Genomic DNA, 21,792 nt, shown 5'->3' with positions numbered 1-21,792 from the left:
GATCGACAATCCCAACTCTAGCGTTGGAGGTGCCGGACGCACGTCAAAAGCTTGAAATCTCAAAACGGGCAGCGTTTGCCGCGCGTAAAGCTTCAAAAACGCGCCACACAGGAGGCACGGGATGCGCAGCTGAACCTCTCGACGCTCCCTAGAAGCGCGTCCACCATATGTTGTCTATGTACACCTGACGCTTTTGACGCGTTCGGTGTGAACGCGCCATTAACGACAGCCTTCATGACACCTTATTCATACTAATGGCCGATAATGACAGCATAATGTCAACCTTATGTGTAAAACTTCATATAAAGTGTTACCAAACTTACTAAAGCAAAGCATCGCAGGAGACAAATCTGGCCATTTTAATCAGTCAATATCAAAATAACAGTGAAAGCCTTTAGTTGCAGTATTGTTTAAAACATTCCTACACTTTCATAGCTTTTGAGAATATGACGCCTGTTCCTGCAATGAACCTGACATGTTGCCATAGTAACAGGCATCTGTGGCTAAATAAGATAGATCATCTTTGCAGCTCAGATGGGTTACAATTGTTCTTAATGTAACAAAGTCATTAAATAGCCGACTAAAGTATTTTTAAAATAAGTACCGCTGTTACCAAGCTAACAGCTAGCGTCATCAAAATGTCACAGTGTGCACAGGTCATGCTGCACTACACCAGGTGTAGCCTAAATGGGTCGAATTATAAGTGGTTCACAGTTTTGATACAATTTGGTGTGTTTTTTAATAATAGTATATAATTCTTGAGTGTTGCGTGTCAGTGCCCGATCCTTTCACAGGCCTGATCCTTTCAGCGCGTAGACTCTCTCCTGGGATGTGATATTTGAATGTAAACCGATCATACAACGTTTGTTAAATATTTTAATAGTACACATGTGAATATGTGACTATATTGTGGTGTTTTCAATTGTTAATTGAAAAAAAAAAAAGACGAAAAGGAGAAACCACCATAAGACTATATACAGTATATACAAAAACGGATCAAAACTCAATACACAACACTGCCAATCAAAAACCAAACAGAAAATAAAATAAAAACCAAAATAAATCAGAATTCACTCAAGAATTCTTTCTTTTTTTTTTTTTTATTATGTTTTGAAAAACATCTACAATATACAGCTGACATAACAAAATGTATACAGTATATGTAGATTCACATCAAATATGCATTAAAAGTGCAGACTGTTTATGCAACGTTCTATGCAAAAAAGATACATTTGTAATTCTTCTTAAATATCCTATATCATGCTATATTAAGACCTTCCAAAATCAACTACAGCCACATATGGGTAATATTTTACATTTTGCAAAATAAAATACTTATTTATTAAGAAATATGATTTATTTTCTTTCAACCTTAGAAGTTGAGACGCACGGTTTCTCGGAGAGCCGCCTCACACAGGGTTCCAGAGATGGAGGAGTGTTATGTGGAGCCTTACGTTTTTTCGACCCAAAGTCCGATAACGAATGTATTTCAAATATAATGACAAAGAAGTGAGTATGGATAACATTTCGCGAGTGGTTTATTTTACTTCTGTAGTCTTCTGTAAAGTCACCGTCACAGACTCACGGATGCTGGATGGTGTGTCGTGTGTTCCCCAGAGATAAATTCTAACCACTTGTGGTGATTAGACTCTTCTTTAGGAAGTTTGAACAAATTACAAGGACTTTCGCAGTCGAACACGCATTTTCAGTTACCAGACATTATGGTTTGGTATCTTTTCCCTGCGCAGACTGGATAAGAAAGGCCACTCGCATGCCTCTAGCACCAGAGAGAATGGGTGTGTATGTTCAATGTGGAGGCGGGGCACCAGCAGCAGGCACTTCCTGGAAGGGGCGGTTCAGAATGCTAGTGACGTCACTAGAATTGGAACCGCTCTTTTTTCAGAAGAGGGCAGAGAAGCAACTCAGAGAGCAGGATTATTGAGGATTTCTCAGAGATTCAGGAAGGAATCCCAATATTACTTTGGTTAAAAACTCAAAAAAGTTGTTTTACATGATATAGGACCTTTAAATATCAGGGTTTCAACCTTTTGAATTAAATAGTACACAAACTACTGTAAAATAGGCCGCCCGGATGTAGATGCGTTTTGCACATGCGTTGAAAGGATCAGCGAAAGGATTGGGCACTGACAGCACTTAGTGTTTAGTTGTTGTTGTTATACAGTTTTAGACGAGTATCATGCATACATTCAAACTGATCCTTTCAGCTCTGGCTGTGCTTGATCAGCTTGCATGTATTTATTTACAAACCTCATATGCCCTCAGTGCAGCAGTGTCAGGAAGGTTATGAATGCTGATTCCAGGCCAGTAGTCTAGACCTTGAAATCTGATGCAATGTGGATGAAGGAGGGGGAAAACATACCCGACACTGCTGAAGGAACAGCGTGACCCCTCTTCTGACGTTTTTCAGCCTGTCAAACAGAAATCGGAGGCCCTCAGGAAAAGCTGCTGCTGCCTCCTACACGGAGAGCGCTAACAAGGGAACCAGGAATAGAAACCAGAGCTGCTGTAGAGGCCAAAACTGTCACCACCACTGATGGATCCTGATCTGAATTTGGAGTTTTTTTTCCTCACTATTTTCACTTCTTTTGATTTTCTCGTCTGTTCAGCCCCTACAGGTCCTGTTTGCTGGAGAGGCCACCCACAGAAAATACTATTCCACTGCCCATGGTGCTTTGCTGTCAGGACAGAGAGAGGCCACTCGCCTGATAGAGATGTACCACGACTTGCACAGAGCACAAACCACAAAGCCTAACATATGACTTAATGAGTTTTTACCTTTGTGATTCAGTTATACTTAAAACTATAGTTGGGGCATTACAACACTGATAACATATTGATTAATGTTCATCATGTACTGTAGATTTGAATCATTTGATATGTACTCTTTATGGATTGCCAATGGTGCTGTCATTTCTTGTCTTTATCATGTTTTTTAATCAATGATTTATTAATCAATTCAATAACAGCATCTGTAAATTAACTTGTTTTTGTAAGTGCCTTCTGTATGTAATGCCATGTTATCTTAATAAAAAAAAAGTGAAGACCGAACAATAATGCAAATGAATTAAAGTATTATCATCTAAAATGTTTATTCGTCTTTTTTTTCTTTTATTATTTTACTATCCATGAACCACAGACAGCAGACTTGTTTTTTTTTAAACATCCAGCTCTGAAGCACATTTTTTAAAGATACAATCAGAAAACCTTGAAGAAGATTACACTTCTGCACAAAACTGCAGACTGTTTGGGAGTTTCATTAGCTATGAGTCGGAGTTTCATTAGCTATGAGTCAGCATTTCAGCTTACAGCACGAACCTTGACTCATTGCAACTATAAAAACCTGGATTCGCCGAGCTACAAATATCTTCAACGATGAAGCGTAAAAATCAGCTGGCCTGAGAGATTCGCTGTGCACAGGGGGTGAGTGTGAGAAGCTGAAGGGCTTGTTTGTGTTTGCAGAGCTCTCACCCTCCTCCTCCTTTAGGACTGGAAGAAAGCAGAGATATGTGAGGACAGAGCTCTGGCAGTGGGCTAAGGAGACTCCCAAAGCAGCACTTTTCACAGTCAAAACCTGCATGTTGTTAAACATCTAGATAAGAGACGGGCAACTCTCATCAAAGCTGGGGCCCACATTCATGTCAGCATTTAGAATAACCTGTACAGTGCCCATCAGAGGTTCATATTGACATTAACAGGGGTTCCACAGTGTGGATGGGAACAGGAATGGGATATATATATATCTATATATTTTCTTTTGGTAGCCAGAACATCACCAAAAATTAATCAGCTGTTCCTTGACCCATTATCAACATTTCCTGAAAATGTAATCAAAATCTGTTCATAACCTTTCAAGTTATCGTGTACAGACAGACAGCATCACACTGCATTAGCTTAGCATTAGCATAGAATTGAACACTGATGATGAAGTCACTCTTGATGACATCATCAGTTTTGAACATTCTTGGAACACCAATGACATCACCGTTGATGACATCATCAGTTAGAACTCTGATGACATCACTGTTGATGATGTCATCAGAGTTCTAAAACAATGTTTGACAGGAGTTCCACAGTGTGGATTGGTCATTTCAAATTGGTTTTGGAATAACCAAATTACTCCAAAATTACGGACGCACACACTCGGGGTGTGCGCAAGCCGTTGACAAAGTTTCAGGTCGATCAGACACTGTCGGGGAGATATTCGCTCCACGCACACGCACGCACGCACACGTTCCTTAAATAGATGAACAATCTGAGCTTTAAAATACAAAAGAACAAATAGTTTGTGTTCCCCTTCATTTTAGTATATTTTTGATGTTTTGTTGGCTCAATGTTTTGTGAATTTTTAGTTTGTGTTTTTGTTCCAGTTTTGTGTGTTTTTTTTAAGTTATTTTACATGTTTTTGTTGTTGTTCTATGTGTTTTTGGAGTCAATTTAAGCGTTTTTTTTTTTTTTTTAATTATTTTGTGTTTTTGTTGCTGTTTGTGCATTTTTTGAGTCCTTTTATATGTTTTTGTTGTTCAGTTTTTAACTTTTTAGAGTCATTTTGTGTGTTTTTGTTGTTTTGCTGCAGTTTTGTGAGTTTTTACAGCCCTTTTGTGTGTTGTTATTGCTGTTATGTGCATTTTTTGAGTCATTTTATATGTTCTTTTTTTAGTTGTTTTCAGTGTTAACTTTTCAGTCCACCTGTGTTTTGTTTTGAGTGTTTGTGGAGCCATTTGTGTGTTTTGTTATTTTGTATATTTTTCTGTCATTTTGTGTGTTTTTGGAGCCACTTTGTGCCTCTACTTTCGGGGCCACATACATTTAGGCCGAGGGCCACATGTGGCCATATGCCTGATCCAGATTTGTCCTTTTGACTCAACTGAGGCCTCAGATTCTGCCTTTCACAGCTGTTCACTTTGCTGATGTAGGGAAACAAAAATGCGAAGCAGCAGCTAAAAGGACTGGAAAAGTGAACTGAATCATTTAGAATCAGCAGAAGGTAAAGTCATCAGTTTCACTGCTTTGGTCAAACGCATTACTCATCCCTTCCAAAGGGTAAAAGTTTACAAAGGGAAAAAAGGGCTTGATATCAGGTTTTTAATCTAATTAGAAATTTACTCCATTAATCTTTCCTCCCAGGTTATATGGAGTCTGAGCATATATCATCCAAGGACTAACAACCAAGAAGTGTCACCAATCAGTCAGTACAGTCAACCTTAATTAAACCTTTATTCACATTTTAAGACCGTCTTTCCTTCTTCAGATGGAGCTCACAAATTCCAATATGGAAAGACTTTCCACAAAGGCCCGTGAACACGACCAGTAATGCTACTGACGTTTGGCAGAAATCCTTCCACTAAACCAAATAACTTCCAGACGAGGTCAAGAAACAACTTCCCTTAACTTGAACTGAAAGAAATTGGTTTAAAAATCTAAATTTGATTTAAAAAAAAAAAAGAACAAATTGGACAAATTGTTTATCTTAATGAATTGGAAACTGAGGACCAGGTTGGAGATGGGGACACTTCAGGTAATGTTTCTGGTAAAATAAAATCAATAACTCAGCTGTTACATACAAAACATTTTTTTCTTGGAAGGAAGCAATCAATAGCTAAACCTGTGCTGCACAAACATAAGACATACTGAATCATTGAACTGAACAATGAGAAGAACTAACAAGAAATGATGCCATGGGTACAATGTTGATTGGGAGGTGGAAAAAATACGTTTGAACAGTAGATATATAAATATATGAACCAACCTACAGAGATGAATAAATCTCACATTAAAGCAATAGTGTAAAGCAGTAATTCTCAACTGGTGGGTGGGGACCCAAAAGTGGGTCGCGGACAGCTGGTCAAAAATAAATACTTAATGTCTCTCATGTTGGACTTGTCTTTTGTTTTGAAAGAAACTTTTATTTTGACGTGAATGTTGCGCAGGAAAATATATATTTATGTATAAAAAATATTACATGTTTGTTTTTGAAATACTAAATATTGGTTGGTTGAATTCTAAAAAAAAGGTGGGTCGCGATTTAATGAACACGGCAAAATGTGGGTCCCAGGGTGAGACCAGTTGAGAACCCCTGGTGTAAAGTACACCAAAGTAAAATAAAACCCCGAAACCTGGCAGAGCCCAACACCAACATGGTGCATGAGTCAAAGATGTTCCATCATCATTGGTGTAATGACACATTCAGAGGTCTTAATGGAACTTGTTATCTCAGGTATGGCTATTAACGTTGTCAAGCTTTTTTCTAATGATCTCTGGCTGATAATGAGAACTTCACTGCCTCCACAATGTGCTGATATTTAAATCTCTCAGCATCGTTATGGAGAACCACACAATCATAATAATAATAAATGGCTTGTTCACTTGAACCCTGGTGATCTGGACCTGCTGCCAACTCAGCATTTTTGAGAGACTTATGTCCATTGGCCACGCAATCCTCCAGGGACGCTGACATCATACAGCGTGGGGCAGACAGGCCAAAGCAGGATGTTTGTGTACATGTGTTTGACTGCAAAGCTAGAGTTGGATGCAGGTCCATTAGATGACTTTTCCTCAATTAATCATCTTACTACCATTTTTTCATTGTAATGTGTCAAAAACAAAAAGCGAAAAAACTTAAACTGTAAATATTACAATTACGACTTTATTTGCAATGAAAAGTTGTGTTCCTCTGATGAGCCACCTATCATTTAGTGTGAAAGCCTTTAGTTCTAAATGATACTTTTATTCCAGAATATCAGTGACAGTGTTGATTTTCCATCTGTGCTTTTACTTTCAGAGGTTTACGCTCAATTACAGACAATCACAGAGCAACATTCATTCCTTTGATTACCTTAGAACACACAGCAAACCAAGCACATTTTACGGGAGGAAATTGCAGTAAGGAGAGTAAATCGACAACACATTTTCACGAAGAACATGCATAATCAGCAAAATCCTATCTTTGCAATGTGATGCTATGGGTGTGACGCTATAACATCACGCCACTCAGCAGCCTTTGCTAATATGATCTGATCCAAATGTTAAAATTAATGATGCACAATTTTATCTACAATAAATCAGTATCAGCCGATATTGGCTTCAAAATTAAATATTGGACATCGGCCATTCCGCCAATATATAGTTAACTAATAAAATAAGAAGTTTTGCTTCCTTGATCAACCCCTAGACTTTCTAGACGCCTCATCGACCGTGTAGAGACCATCTTATGTGTGGGAATCAGACTGCAGGAGTGTTTGTAAATCAATGGAGGTAAGAGGCACTCAACAATCTCAAAGTAGAATTATTTACTGAATTTACCCATTTCCAAACAGTTTTTTTCCTCAAATATAGCTGTGACACAGAACGCTTCGACCTTGAGAGAAATGCAGTTTTTAACCACATTTAAGTTGGAAAGTTGGTAGTAATTGTTTAAAGTAGCATAAGATGCAAGTATCGTCATTGTTTTTGCTTAAAATCAATTGTCGTGAACAAATACGACATGTTTTCCAATTTCAAAAAAAAATTATTTTGCTGTAATTACTTGATACATCATTTTCAGCTTTATCTGGATTTGCCAGTGGGCCAACAAGATAGAGTTTATGCAGAATAATTCTATGTGTTAATTATACTACAGAAACGAGATGATCTCTGTATTGGTTACAAATGAGTTGTAAAATATACAATAAGTATACAGTATATGATATCAGTCAAAAATTCTATATTGTCCTCTCCCTGTAGTTAAAATTACCTTAAAAAGCACAAAAACAGAATACAATTTAAAGCATGTTTATTGATGACAATAGAGAAATGAAAATGAGTAATAAAACATTTTCCATCTATTGCAGTCATCACAAAGGCTGATCCTCATGTGGGAAGGTGGTTTTTAGAGACAGAAGTCGATTTCTCACAAAACTGGTATCTAGGATGGGCTGACATTTCAGTTAATGGCAGTCAATGATTGAAACACCACAAAGATAAACATGACACTTAATCGCCCTGTTAAGTGTTGAGGTAATGTGTAGACCGCTGTTCCGATGGGCAAAGTACAATCATTCATATAATAAATATGTACAGAGGGCCACAGGACACTCAGACACTTTTCTATTGCACACTTTTGTTAGTGGGTTGAAGTGCAACAGGAGACATTTGATTTGAAAAGAAATTTGACAAAATGATAAAAACAAGTGAATAAAGCACTTTTAAGATGCTTCAGACTTTGAAAAAAAAAATATGAGTTAGAAAAGGAGTGAAGACGTGTACTGTGTATGCACAGTGTACCACTCATCTGCAGCTTCAGAGCCTCAAACACCCTGTAACATCCTCCACAGGTCAATGTTATCACCAAAACACATAAGCCTGTTGGTATACGTTCAAAGAAGAGAATAAATAAACAATAAAAACAACTGCAAAACAGGGTAGAAGGTCATATTGGCAACCCAAAAGCACTTGAACGTAGTGATTCAATCTCAGTCTTTGACTTTCTGAAGATGAAGAGCATTAGCGATGGTGGAAGAGAGGGGAAACAAACTGCTTTACTGTCCTCTTCAAGTGTTTTTATTCACCATCTAAACCTGCTCCTGAAGTATCCGACGACATCAGCAGCCACTCTGCTGACAGCAACCAGCTTCACGTGAAACCAGACCTTGAAAGTGTCCGCAAAACAAAAGTGCATCATATTTTTGTCAATCACAGCTGAACATTAAAAACAACAACTTTTTTTTTTTTTCTTCTTATAATAAACATCTGAAATATCTTTTTTTTTCTTCTTCTTCACTAGTGCAACAACAGACTGGATGAAAGGAGAAACCTGCAGGCAATCGAAGCTTTTTAAACATCTAATAAGTTTCTCGCCACAGTAGCAGAACAGTTAAGAAGGCAACTCAATGATTGGTGCGTGAACACAAACATGCCAACATCATACACATTGATCTATTTTTTTAAAATAGAAATAAATAGCTGCATTATCATCTTTAACCTCTTAAATAAATTCCATCTCTATACGACTCTGATGCACATATAATATAAAGTATCTAATACACAATGTCAACACTACTGTTATACATAATATAGGTCTCTATGTTTATCTTCCATTCAACTTTGGAGAGAGCACGCTTACAGAATGAAGAAGACCTGTAAACTTTTCCACTGATGCGTATTGACCTTAATATTATATAACATCTAATATTGGTCACTTTGATTCTGTTTTTGATATACATAATATATATTTTACAAAAGTATGTACAGATAAGCTGATAACAAAGGCAGGATTGTCTAAAACTCAAATTAACAAGTGCTTTGCTTTACTTTCATTGTGTGAGCAGAGCTTTACGTCTTCCCCGTATTCCCAGCACTCAATCAGTATCAGTTAGGGATTGTACTGGATTATTATGAAGAAATAGAAATCTACCAAGGCTGTTCTCACATAATGACGAGGGACATCTTTACCACCGAGTGCAATAAGCCAAGCCCTGACAGATACTCAGCTATGACCCTTCTTGGCTTCAAGCTCCGCCCACAGGATGCAGGGCCTGCTGTGTAGACTGAACCTCAGGGACCAACGAGCTGCAGAAACGCAGTCATCAGACTCCAATTCCCAACCTGCTACAAAGTTATGTGCTTTCAAAATAAATGGGGCTGAAGCTTGATTTCGTATTGCATGTTCACACAAGGTTGGATGTGAGGGACACTCACATCACTGCAGCTCAACAGTTTTGTATTTTTTTTTTCCATCTTTTGATCCAAACTGTGCTCAGATCCAAAAATACAGAATCTCATCCGCCTTCTATGTCTCTTTTTCTCTAACTTCTCTTTCTCCTGGAAAACACCCACGTCTGCAACACTCACAAACATACAGTCCTAACACTCAGTTATGTTCGTGATCCAAGCTAAAATCCCAACATGTCTCCATTCGCCGACGAGTGCTCAGTTGTATGAAATCAGTAGCGAGGTGCAGAAACATGCACCCTTATGAAAGTATTGCTACTCATACACTAACCCATAGGTGAGCAGTATCCTAGCTTAAAATGAAACTTAAGAACTGATTTCCTGGTATTAAACGCTGCCCAAATATTATTAAAAGTGATATTTAATCCAAGCTGAAAAATGGCGGAGTCACTTGCAGATGGGAATGAGTTTATATCTAAAAAGACAAGCCTTAAATCTGGGAATGGCACTGCTTAGTGTATGAAAGTTGGGACAAATTCAAACACTGTAATGTAACACCATATGATCAACTCTTTTACATGAAGTGGCTCAACGTTCACTTCTCACGGCCCCTCCCCTCCCAGAAATGGCACATCGGAGAAAAACCAGCACTGCAGTTAAGACGAATGGCACCAGAAACACCAGGTCCTGTAAATTCACACAACTTATCTGAAAACACTGGGTCCACATGTGAGACGTGTTTTAGTTTTCAGGAGGAAGCAGAATACAGAGAAAAGTGTCATGCAGAGGAGTGTTGCTGTCTGTTAGAGCTGTCCTTGGTGTGCTGACGCTCTCAGTGAAATGCCTCGTTTGAACGTACAGCAGTGAAGGACAGGCGCCAGGGTCAAGGCTGTCTTGGCGTGAAGTTTTCTTTGTTAGGAAAAGACTGTTATTGACCAGTTTCAGCCCTCTGTACAAAGCTTGCATGCTTTGTAAGGCTCGATTTCAAGTTCAAAGTAGATTTCGAAGGGTTTCTCAGAAGGTGAAACTGCAGCGCTGTCTCCTGGAAGGAAGCCTTGGCTGTGTGCGATGACACCGTGAGGCTTGTAAAGTTGAAATTTAAAATTAATCTTTTATTATCCTAACATTTGGAATAACATTGTGGAGCTATTTCTTCCAAAAGAGGCCACTTCTGTTTCATATTTCTGGATCACTTAATCCATCTGCTATTGATTCCGATGGAGCAGCGAATGCATGCCATCCTATGAAGCGGGCTCACACTGCTGTGTGTTTGTGATCAACAGGAGCCACTGTGGTGCCACACAATCACCTAGGAGCCTTTTGTAAAGGTTTTTAGCAGAGACTGTCTGCTTTCACGTGGAGAATTTTGGAGAATCCGGGGCGCTTCCTCAGAGCCTGGAGGAGATAAAAGAGTTATCATTAATGACAACCTGATTGTCACTTTTCTTTATAGATAGATAGATAGATAGATAGATAGATAGATAGATAGACAAATAGACTTGGGGTCCATAAAATCCATACAAACAAAAAAACACAAAAACACATACTGTGTAAAAAGGACTAACAGTCAAATTGTAAAAGGCACTTATACCAGTGCTTCCAGAGTTGAGATGTGCAGCTGGTGGCACTGTTTGCTATGGGATGCACTCTTAATTTCAGCCCTCAGAAGCATTTTTCTCAATCTGCCAATCCTGGTAGCACTGAGCTATCCACCTGTTCTCCCTGCCCGCGTCAATACAGAAATGGAGGTCAAGACCCCTCTCACTGACAAGCTGGGAGGCTCTGAGGCGCGCCTTTGCAGAAATAAAATCTCCAGCAAGGTCACACACCAGATCTGCTTGAGCTGTCTGGGACTGGAACATACCGGCTGCCTATCAACGTCCTCGGCTCATGTCAGCACTGTGCGGCGTTCACTACCAATAGCCTCCACAGCATCACTTCCTTCCTCCACAAGGCGCTCCCGTCGCAGGGAGAGAAGAGGCAGGCATCCTGATGGACACCACGGTGGCACACGGTTCCAGCTTGGGCTCCCAGCTTGACCTGGCAGCTATCTCCTCTGACCTCCTTGTGTCAGGAGAGGATGAGGAAGATGACGCGTTCATCACTCTGGCCTGGGTTGCACAGTCTGCGACCTTTGTTGCCTCTTTGGCCCACCCCGTCGTCTCAACCTTCGGCCTCAACTGCAGCTTCGCCGGCACAGCTCGCTTAGTGCACCCAGGCTAAAAGAGAAGAAGGAAACGCCCTGACTGCTTTTCTCTCTTCCAGTGAAGCAGCTGGATGTTCCCCACCCCCCAGCTACACCTGTTCGGCTTTCATACGTGCACTTAGGAGCCCTCCACGCCCAAGTCGAACCTCCCTTAGAACATGTTCGCCTCTCCCAGCCGCCACCAGACCGTGGAGCGGAGCTGGGAGAGGCGAAAATGTCCGAAGGAAGGTTCGGTTGTTCAGCTGCCTCGGCACGATCTGGGGTCAGTGCCCGATGGGTGAATTTGTCATTCCGGCAGGATCTGATTGACAAGCGCAAAGCCTTTTCCACTGTGAAAGTGTATTTGGCTGCGATCACTGCTTGTCAAGTAGGCTTTGGGAAAAAACCGGCAAGCCAGCACCCACTGATCTGCCGGTTTTTGAAGGGAGCGCGCAGGCTCCTCCCCGTGTCCAGACCACTGGTACCAGGTGAAATCTGGCTGTGGTTCTAGAGGGACTTAAACGTCCTCCTTTCGAACCACTGGGAGACGGGCGTGAAGTTTGCCTCTCTAAAGGCTGTCTTGTTGCTGGCACTGGCATCAACTAAGCCGGTCAGTGAGATCAATTGGCTCTCGGTGCACCCGTCATGTGCTCAGCTCTTCCCGGGCGATATGAGGATGATGGGCCCTTTGGGGGGTGGAGGGGGCTGACTAAGGCTATCGCCTAGGGGCCGGCGGGGCGACTTGCAGAGTCCCCTTGGTGTCCTAGGCAGCTATGAGCGTGGTTGTCTTCCCTGGGGGGGCTGCACCCGGTGATGCTTCTGTTCTGGGTCCCTCTGGCCTGGGGTCCGGGTCCTTCTCGCCTGGGGTCCGGTCCCTGCTGGCTCTGGGCCCGCCGGCTGGCCGTTCGGCGCAGCTCTGGCCGTCTGCTGGGCATGGGCCTTGGCTCCTCTGCTGGGGTTTCGGGCAGGGGGCTCTCTGGGCCATCCCCTTGGGGGTTGGGTGCGGGTTGTGGGTGGGGGGGGGCGGGATGCTGGCGGGGGGCTAGGGGGTTGGGGTCGATGGTGGGATGCGCTAGGTGCTCGGCTCCTTGGGGCTTTCTCGGATGTGTATGTGGGGGACGGTGGCTGCTTTTTGGCCTGGGATCTCGGGGGCATCTGGGGGGCTGCTCGGCCGTGGGGGGGTGGCCTGGGGCTCCTTGGCCCCCACTCTGTCTGCTGGCCAGGCTGCATCTGCTGGCCGGGGGGGGGCGTGCCTGGGTTTGCAGTAGCAGTTTTTGCACATACACTGGTCTACAATGCACTGGCATGCCTTGGGATGTGGGATAAAAGTCATACTAGGCTTAACTTTAGACACGTTGACCCCAAATACCTGTTTTAGGTATAACCACTCACTCCTTCCCTCTGTCCACAGCCGCCACCATTATACCTAAGCTTCACACTTGTCACCAGACTGGCTTGATTACACAACAAAAAAAGCACAATATGTTCTACTACAACTTCACATCTTACTCTCACTTTAAAATAATCAATTCTTCCTCACCCTTTCTATTTCCTGCCTTGAGTTTCTCCTCCCTTCTCCCTTCCCCCTCCCCCACCACCCCCTCACCTAGGTGTAACACTGCTCTCCCTTTTTCTATCCTCCCTATAATAAAGTGTTTCTTACCCTTCCTTAGGGAGGGCTGGTGATGGTCATAATTAAGCAATAAAATAAATTAATTTATTTCATTGTAATAACAAAACATGCATTGTTGTCTCATAATGATTGCACTTCTTGTAGTGGTGATCTTTGACAGCATGTGCAGACAATGAAAATAACAATAAAAAAAATAAAAAAAACTTCACACCTATAATCCTTGATTGATTTTCTTGTTCAACAAGACATTTCACCAAACACCAAACAGTGTAGTCATCATTACATGGTATGTCTGTCAGATGCCGTGCCAAATGTTGAAATGAAACACAGCCTGTTTTTCACTGGGTGTGTTTTGAGTCAGATATGTTTGTACCTGCAGCTTGTTGACCATCTCATCAAACAACTTTCTTGCTTCTGGACTGTTGGGGTCCTCAAAGTAATCCTCGATACCAATCTGAACCACGATGGACTTCAGGTTGCGACAAACACCTACAAGGACGGAAAAGTTTTTTTTTTAATCAATCCACAAAAAAATAAATTAAATTATTAAATTAAATTAAAAATTAAAAAGTACAAAAGCATACGTCCACCATTGGCAGTTATCTCGATCAATGATCCTGATCATGATACCATGATCATTCACACTAAAGGATTGGAAGAAATGTCCATCCCCATTAATAACCAAACAGTAGGTCCAAATGTATTGACACAAAAAAATCTTGATAAAATGTGCAATCTAGACCAAATCCAGATGACAACACCATCATCCCGGACATCCTTCACCAGAAACTCACCCAGCTCACAGTGCCTGCCTCCACCTGTCAGTGGATCACCAACTTCCTGACTGACAGGAAGCAGCAAGTAAGGCTGGGAGGCATCACATCCAGCACCCGGTCACTCAGCACTGGCACCCCTCAGGGGTGTGTTCTCTCCCCACTGCTATTCTCCCTCTACACCAATGACTGCACCTCAGGGGACCCCTCTGTGAAACTCCTGAAGTTTGCAGACGACACCACCGTCATCGGTCTCATCAGGGATGGGGACGAGTCTGCCTTCAGATGGGAGGTGGAACAGCTGGCTCTCTGGTGCAGTCAGAACCATCTGGAACTGAACCCGCTCAAGACTGTGGAGATGACAGTGGACTTCAGGAGAAATCCCCCCCACTCACCCCCCTTACCATTCTGAATAGCAAAGTGGCTACCGTCGACTCCTTCAGGTTCCTGGGATCCACAATCTCACAGGACCTGAAGTGAACCTCCCACATAGACACAACCAGGAAAAAGGCACAGCAGAGGATGTACTTCCTGCGTCAGCTGAGGAAGTTCAACCTGCCCCAGGAGCTGCTGATCATGTTCTACACCTCCATCATTCAGTCTGTTCTGTGCACCTCCATCACTGTCTGGTTTGGATCTACAACCAAACTAGACAGACACAGACTACAAAGGATAGTCAGGACTGCAGAAAAGATCATTGGTGTTGATCTGCCCTCCATCCAAGACTTATACCTGTCCAGGGTCAGGAAACGGGCAGGTAGCATCACTGCAGACCCCTCACACCCTGCACACAATCTGTTTAAACTCCTCCCCTCCGGCAGACGCTACAGATCACTGTACGCCAAAACTTCCCGCCATAAAAACAGTTTCTTCCCCCAGGCTGTCACTCTGATCAACTCTAAACAGTCATAGAGTGTCAGACCTGTTTCTGTTCCTGTGAAATAACCTGGAACTAAACATAACAACCCTGAATCAACCTGTCACTGCGAAATGTTCATGGACATAATTTTTTCATTTAAATGTTCACCTGCACTACTCATCAATGCACTACTGCACTATTATCTTATTATTATTATTATTGATTTATTTTATTTATTATATTATTATTATATTATTATTATTACTACTATTATTATTATCTTGTTATTTTTATTTAGTTTGCACATATTAGTCTAACTACTCTTATATTTATGTTTATACTTCTTTTTTTTATTTATTTTTCTTTATTTCTTTATTCTAGTTGATTGTTATTATTTAATGTTACTCTACCTGAGAGAGCACAGGTCACCAAAAGAAATTCCTCGTGTGTATTCATACACCCTTGGCCAATAAAGTTGATTCTGATTCTGATTCTGAAACTCAATGGTTTTTATTGAAAAAGCAATTTCATAAAAATGTGGCCTATTATAAACTGAGATATTAGTTTTTGGAAATTCCACCAATGATGAGAGATTCAGATTTTTTTGCCTTTTAAAACTGATCCAGAATCAGTATATTGATCTGGATCCCCTCCAAAATTTACTGGAATCTTCCATGGCATCTTTGGTTAACATTTAGTCAAATTCTGTACTTTTGATGTAATCCTGCTAACAGACAAACAAACATATAAATAAATGGCGCTGAAAATATTACCGCCTTTGTGGAGGATTTGGGAAAGTTTTATAGCAAAACATAGCAGAGAGCTTTATATTACAATTACACTTTATTAAGACAAAAATTTGAAAATACACATATTGTATCTATGTTTTATGATGATGATTTATTGGCTCTAAAAGTGACAAACCGATGTTTAAATAACCCTATTTGCATTGACTCCAACTGTAACCATGAGAGGAAAATTCAAAATATTGTTTTGAGATTAAATTCTGATATTTTACAAACATCATCTACAATGACTCCAAAACTTTCATTTTTTTAAATCAACATTAAATAAGTATTTAGGAAGAATTTGAAACAACATGTTTAAAAAACTGTTTCAGTAAAACATTTTGATGCACTGTAGGCTAATTTTTTGACTAATCAAAAATCTGTGTGAACTGTTTGTGTAGGACAGTCTGAAGATGTGCTGTAGCAAGTTCGGTGTCAATTGAGCTTAAATGTGGGAGGTGAGGTGGGAGGCATAAAACTGGACCTTTGTGCAAAATTTGATGATTGTTTGCATTTAGGAAGTTGAATTTCCTCATAAGGAGGAAGTAGAAGTAGAAGTAGTAGTAGAAGTAGTACCAGAAGAAGAAGAAGGAAAGAAAGTAATGTTTATGTTCAAGAATTGCACCATTTAATATGCTTAAAATGAAAAAGAAAATACAAATCTCGATTACAACACCTTACTGTGTCATAACTGGGCTTTTTCTGGATCTGTTAACAGTTTTCTGACGTAAGAAAGTGGTGAACCATTCAAAAAATATGTGCAGCGAAGGTTTACTGACACTACTCATTAACAGGTTGAAGACTTGAATGTAGATATCTGATCTCACATGGATCAGCGTCAGTTAAAGCTCAATATCAGCTGATTGGTTATAATGTTATGGCTGATGAGTGCACCAATAGCAGGTCATCTCTGACCCAGAGCTACAGCTCTAATAACTGCTGGAAAGATGTTGCATTAGAGTGTGATGCAGCTTTTTGAACTCACTGTTGAAGTGGAGCAGAGCCTTTGGTGTGACAGGTGTGGAAGTGAGCACCAGCATCTCCAAACCCTTCAGTCCTTCTCTGCAGACCTCTGCTGCCACCTCCTGGTTGATTTCACTCACATGGTCCAACTCCAGCACCTGCAGACGCATGCAATTCCTCGCTGCACAGAGAGGGAAAGTGAAACAGGGCAAAGGTCTTACCAGTGCACCAGAGGAGTCGTATGAGGGCACAGGGTCTGTTTTAACACTGACTACAGCTGAGATGGAAAACTTCACTGGGGTATGTATGAGTTACTTTATGAGGGGCATTAGGATGCATGTGTCTAACTGGATGCCAACTTAGCCAAATGGGTTTAGTACCATGAATAAAACACTGATGATTATTAAGTCAAACTTCATACATTTCAATTTAATTACTGATGCTTTACAGAATCTTTTGAATTTAAAATCAATAAATGAGTGCACAAAATGGTCGAGGCTGGTCTGAATGTGTCCATAAAACTACAGTGGGTTTCTCACTCCTGTTTTAATTGAAATAAAGGTGACATTTATTTTAGCAGTGAGTTTAATATGTGACAAGAAACTCTAATCAAAGTTTGATGATGTCACATTACTTGACATTTATTTCCTGCACTCCAAATGGCTGTAGAGGAAATGCATGCAGAAAGCACTTCAGACCAGAAATGGGCAACTTTGATGGCAGTGGGGGCCACAAAAATTGGATTTTCTGATCTGAGGGCCACATTATTTAATTTACATGTCAGCATCTATATAAAATAATGACTAATCTGGGAGTTATACAGGTAAAAGAAAAGGATTTTTTGTATTTTTTTTACCTCGTTTGTGTTTTTTGTGGATGTTTAGCACATTTTTCTGTTTATATTGTTGTCATCTTGTGTGTTTTTGGAGTCATTATGTGTATTGTTTTGTCATTTTGTGTTTTTCTGTCATTTTGTGTGCTTTTCTTGTAGTTTTTTTTTTATGTTCTTTGGAGTCATTTGTGTTTACTTTGAGGGCAGCACAAATTAGTCTGAGGGTCCCAAGTGGCCCCCAGTCACCCATGCCAGCCTTAGACAGTAAGTGAAATGAATGGACTGAATATTTCTCAGGTGTTCACCTAAGGATGCCAGGCCCTGAATCCCACATCCAGCTCCACCGACGCCCAGAGCACGAAGATGTGGCCAGCATCTCCCGATGGTCTGCAGGCATCGGTTACTGAAGCGAGCAGGTTGTTGGCTGCAAGGAAAAAAAACATTCAAATGAGTTTTGGCATTTTTAAAGGTGCAGTCTGCAACTCTTATAAAAGTGACTTTTTGTCATATTTGCTAAAGCTGTCACTATGTAAGGACAGCTTTACCTGAAACTAGTAGTTTGTGTGAAAAAAACAGGCTATTTGAGTCCCCCCTGCTGCTCCTGCAGCCTTTGGCAGATTGCCAGAATGCACCGCGACCGAGCAAAATGAACCAATCAGAGCCAGGATTGTGTTTGATGGACTGTCTGACAGCTGTTGCTCACAGTCCCCGCCCATTTCACGAAGCTAGAGCGCCATATTTTTTTACAGTGTATTGTCTGTAGGAGTAGAAGATGGAATTGGTGACTTTTCTGCTTGAAACGTAATTACTGCTGCTTGATTTACATTATGTTTGATTTGTAATTGTTACACTAGAACTCTGTGGTGCATGTGTTTGTGTGGGCTGCTGTAAGTCACGCTGAGTTTCTGCTGCTGCTGAGAGAGAGAGAAGCGCTGCAGTAATATGCTTTTAACAGAGCATGTCGTATTACTGTGATGTTGCTGTCTGGCTAATATTAGCTTGTTAGCTCCTCTGAGGGAGGGACTTTAGAAAGTTTGGAGGCAGGGCAAGAGAACAGCAGGGAGGGAGGGGGAGAGAGGGATCTGAGAGTTGTGGACTGCACCTTTAAGGATATTCATCCTCTTATAAATTGCCTTGTGTGAGAAAAAAACAGAATGAGGAGAGTTTCTTACCATGGGTGTAGTGGTGCCACCTGGAGAGAAATAATGTCTCTACACCCAGCTCCAAGAGCCCAGATCACCTCCTGGCCTACAGGATCAGTAGCACTCCTGCAGCAGAAAAAACACAGCTTACTCTAAACTTTGCATCAGTTAAAAACAGTGCAGTGAGGAGGATTTTGTCCGACCTGTAAGTGACAGCCTGCAGTGCTCGGCAGTAGCAGCTGGCCAGCCATAGAGAGCGATCAGTCAGCAGGTTAGGGCAGTGAGAAAGCTTCAGAATCAGCAGGTTGCTTCCTGTGGCCTTTAACAAAGCCTCCAGACCTTCCTCCAGACAGCCACTTGGACATGAAGGTAACAGAAGGTCAGTAGAGGGAAACAGACAACAGACAGGAAGTCATTCTTACTTCCTTTAATTCTTAAAGTCATGACCAAAAGTGTTTCTGTGGGGTTTTTTTGCAGCATGATGAAAGACGCAGCATGAAGGCAGTGTTGTTGTTTTTTTTTTTTTAACTTCACACAAATGTGCTTTTTCATCTCAAAAGTAGAGTTTTTTTTTTTTACACACACAGTGTGATCAGATGGGACAAAATGTCCAAAAGCCATCCCTGATGGAGGAGCCATTTGGTCCAACAGTGCGAGGTGTTTAGTGAGACCGTGCACGTGCACAGTGTGGTAATAGATACTGTTGGGACTGGGCTTTAATGGTTAAAAGTAGTGTCCTTCTGTCAGCTCACCGTGTGCTTTTAAGGTAATCCTCCTTGCTCTCCTTCTTGCCGCGCTGTCTCGGTTTGAGGTTTTGCAGGATGAGGGAGTGCGTCTGTGTGCACCACTGAGACAATGTGCTCAGAAACTGAAGAAATGACACATTAAAATTACAAATGTACAACATACAGACATAAAAGAACGTCCTCCACAAACCTTGGAGGAAATACGAGCGTTTTCCAGCAGCACTCTGGTCCACACTGCCGGGTGGCGGGCCACAAACTTCCAGTTGCGGCACACCTCGGCGGCTCTCAGTAGAGTTTTAGTATCCAGGTAGGTAAAGATGCAGAAGAGGGCGGCGCGGATCTTTAAGATCTCTGGACTGATGACCTCGTTGGATTTGGAGGGGCTCTTTTCATGGCGACAGGGTTTACTGTACACACCTTCACAGCGACCTGAGGGAGGAGTGTTTGGTCGATAAATGGGATGGAGATACATTACAACACGAGTGCAAATCTGGCAAAATCTCCTCTTTGCCAGATATTCTCAGTTATCTGGATCAGTGATCAAATTTATATCCTCAATAATAACACATTAGCTCCAAATGTATGGCAACCCGCTATTTTTTTTCTTTGCAAAAATCCCAGTGAAGTGTGAAATTCAGATCTTAATATTAACCCCCTTATTAGGTATTGAGGAACCAACTTGACGTAACTGAGTGGAATTTTTGAAATTTCCCGAATGATGAGAAAATGAGATTTTTTTTAATTTTTTTTTCAAACTGAAAAGAATCTGTAAATTGATCTAGATCCCTTCCAAAATGTTTTATGGATTCTTTAATGACACAAGGTTTATCTTTGGGCAAAATTTTGTTGAAATCTGTTTTAACGTAATCCTTCTGAAAGTCAAACCAATAAATAAATGCCGGGGAAAATATCATCTCCTTAGCGTAGGTAAAATTGCAAACATATTGTAATGTTGCTTTGAATATTTGATTTATAGTCCATTTATGTGGATTTAGGAAGGTTTCATTGCAAAACAAAACATAAAAATACAATTAAAAAAGCCTTAAGGAATGAAAAAACTTTTATTAATGGGAGAAACTGGCTTTAATTGGATTATAATAAATTAGTGCGAAACAACTCTGCTAAGAAAACTGAACAAATGGAGATTACCTTTGACCAGTGCTATACCACACTCTGCCACATGAAGGCGCTAGCCTTCAACAAGAGATTAACTGCCACTGATAGATTTCTTCATTTTTTTGTTTTTTTTGTTTGTTCATGCTTTCTTTAGCTTTCTGTCTGTTGGCTGATACCATGTGTCCAACCTTCGCCTGTTTTATTTCCTCCAGGCAAGATTTGCTCCTCCGTGACTCATTTCATCTTTGGCCTTGGAAGGCGTCTGTTCGCAGCCATCAGGGCTATGAACTATTGCATAGGCTCTCACTCTCTCGTCCCCTATTTTTTCTCTCTATCTCACACACACCACCCACGCTCCACAGTAACAAATAATCTAAGAAAAAAAAAAAAAAAAAGCCAAGCTGTGTGTTTCATGCTGAGAAACTCTGATCATGTAGAGACATACCAGATTAAACCTGCAGAGAACTACGTCAGACAGGAATGCCACTAACACGATGATTATAGCCCAAAAGTGATCTTCTTATTTAATGAGGCTGGCACACATGCTTATGGACATTTTTCATCAAGCTCTGGTCTATTTCTACGACCCTGGTCCCACCTGGAGTTTAAAACCCAACAGCAGATGATAAAACACAGAGCTGCAGTGAATAATTTGAAAACCATGGCACAGGAACAAGATACCAGAGGGATGAACAATCTGTGTGAATCTGAGGAGTTCAGAGACTGATCGGCTGTGGAAGTTGGCTCAGCACACGGCCTAATACAAACTATTAATATGCTCCTGCTGCTAAACAGGAACATTGCACTGAGCCATTTGGCTTTGCTCATTAATAATAAACACGCTGATAAAGTGAGTGTCACATTTGTCAGCAACTATAGCAGTGTTCTGCTCACTCCTATCCACACACACGTCTGGACATGGGGTTCATAGTTGTTCCTAATGAAGTTTAAGTTTGAATAATCTGGTCACATAGTGTTACACAGGTCATTTTAACAGTGTTTTCTTCTTCTTCTTCTTGCGTGTCCAAAAGAGAAGATTGCTGCACTACGATACAATACAACTCCTTTTAGCTTTCATAAAACATCTCA

General features: G+C 41.0%; 2 protein-coding genes across 6 annotated transcripts in view; one reads left to right on the top strand and one right to left on the bottom strand.

The window, feature by feature from the left end:
- smox (spermine oxidase) overlaps nucleotides 1-3,106 on the top strand; it is a 39,841-nt gene extending 36,735 nt beyond the window's left edge. For 2 of the 3 annotated variants that reach the window (XM_028452331.1, XM_028452336.1), the window contains exon 7: nucleotides 2,628-3,106. In XM_028452331.1, coding sequence (XP_028308132.1) covers nucleotides 2,628-2,780 — 153 coding nt within the window. In that variant the 3' untranslated portion in view covers nucleotides 2,781-3,106. Of the gene's footprint in view, nucleotides 1-2,428; nucleotides 2,589-2,627 lie in introns of those variants that run through there. The other variant, XM_028452345.1, reaches the window with a different exon arrangement.
- A 4,675-nt stretch (nucleotides 3,107-7,781) lies between these two features.
- The window catches only part of fbxo41 (F-box protein 41), a 78,576-nt gene continuing 64,565 nt past the window's right edge, over nucleotides 7,782-21,792 (bottom strand). For all 3 annotated transcript variants that reach the window (XM_028455991.1, XM_028455982.1, XM_028456000.1), the window contains 8 exons: nucleotides 19,778-20,016; nucleotides 19,594-19,709; nucleotides 19,045-19,197; nucleotides 18,872-18,967; nucleotides 18,005-18,123; nucleotides 16,890-17,048; nucleotides 13,858-13,973; nucleotides 7,782-11,061 (listed from right to left, as the gene is read on the bottom strand). In XM_028455991.1, coding sequence (XP_028311792.1) covers nucleotides 10,999-11,061; nucleotides 13,858-13,973; nucleotides 16,890-17,048; nucleotides 18,005-18,123; nucleotides 18,872-18,967; nucleotides 19,045-19,197; nucleotides 19,594-19,709; nucleotides 19,778-20,016 — 1,061 coding nt within the window. In that variant the 3' untranslated portion in view covers nucleotides 7,782-10,998. The remainder of the gene's footprint in view (nucleotides 11,062-13,857; nucleotides 13,974-16,889; nucleotides 17,049-18,004; nucleotides 18,124-18,871; nucleotides 18,968-19,044; nucleotides 19,198-19,593; nucleotides 19,710-19,777; nucleotides 20,017-21,792) is intronic.

This window comes from Gouania willdenowi, chromosome 1 (assembly GCF_900634775.1).
Source record: "Gouania willdenowi chromosome 1, fGouWil2.1, whole genome shotgun sequence".
NCBI classification, from domain to species: Eukaryota; Metazoa; Chordata; class Actinopteri; order Blenniiformes; family Gobiesocidae; genus Gouania; species Gouania willdenowi.
The sequence above is the reverse complement of the archived record's forward strand: the minus strand, read 5'-3'. Positions and strand labels throughout refer to the sequence as shown.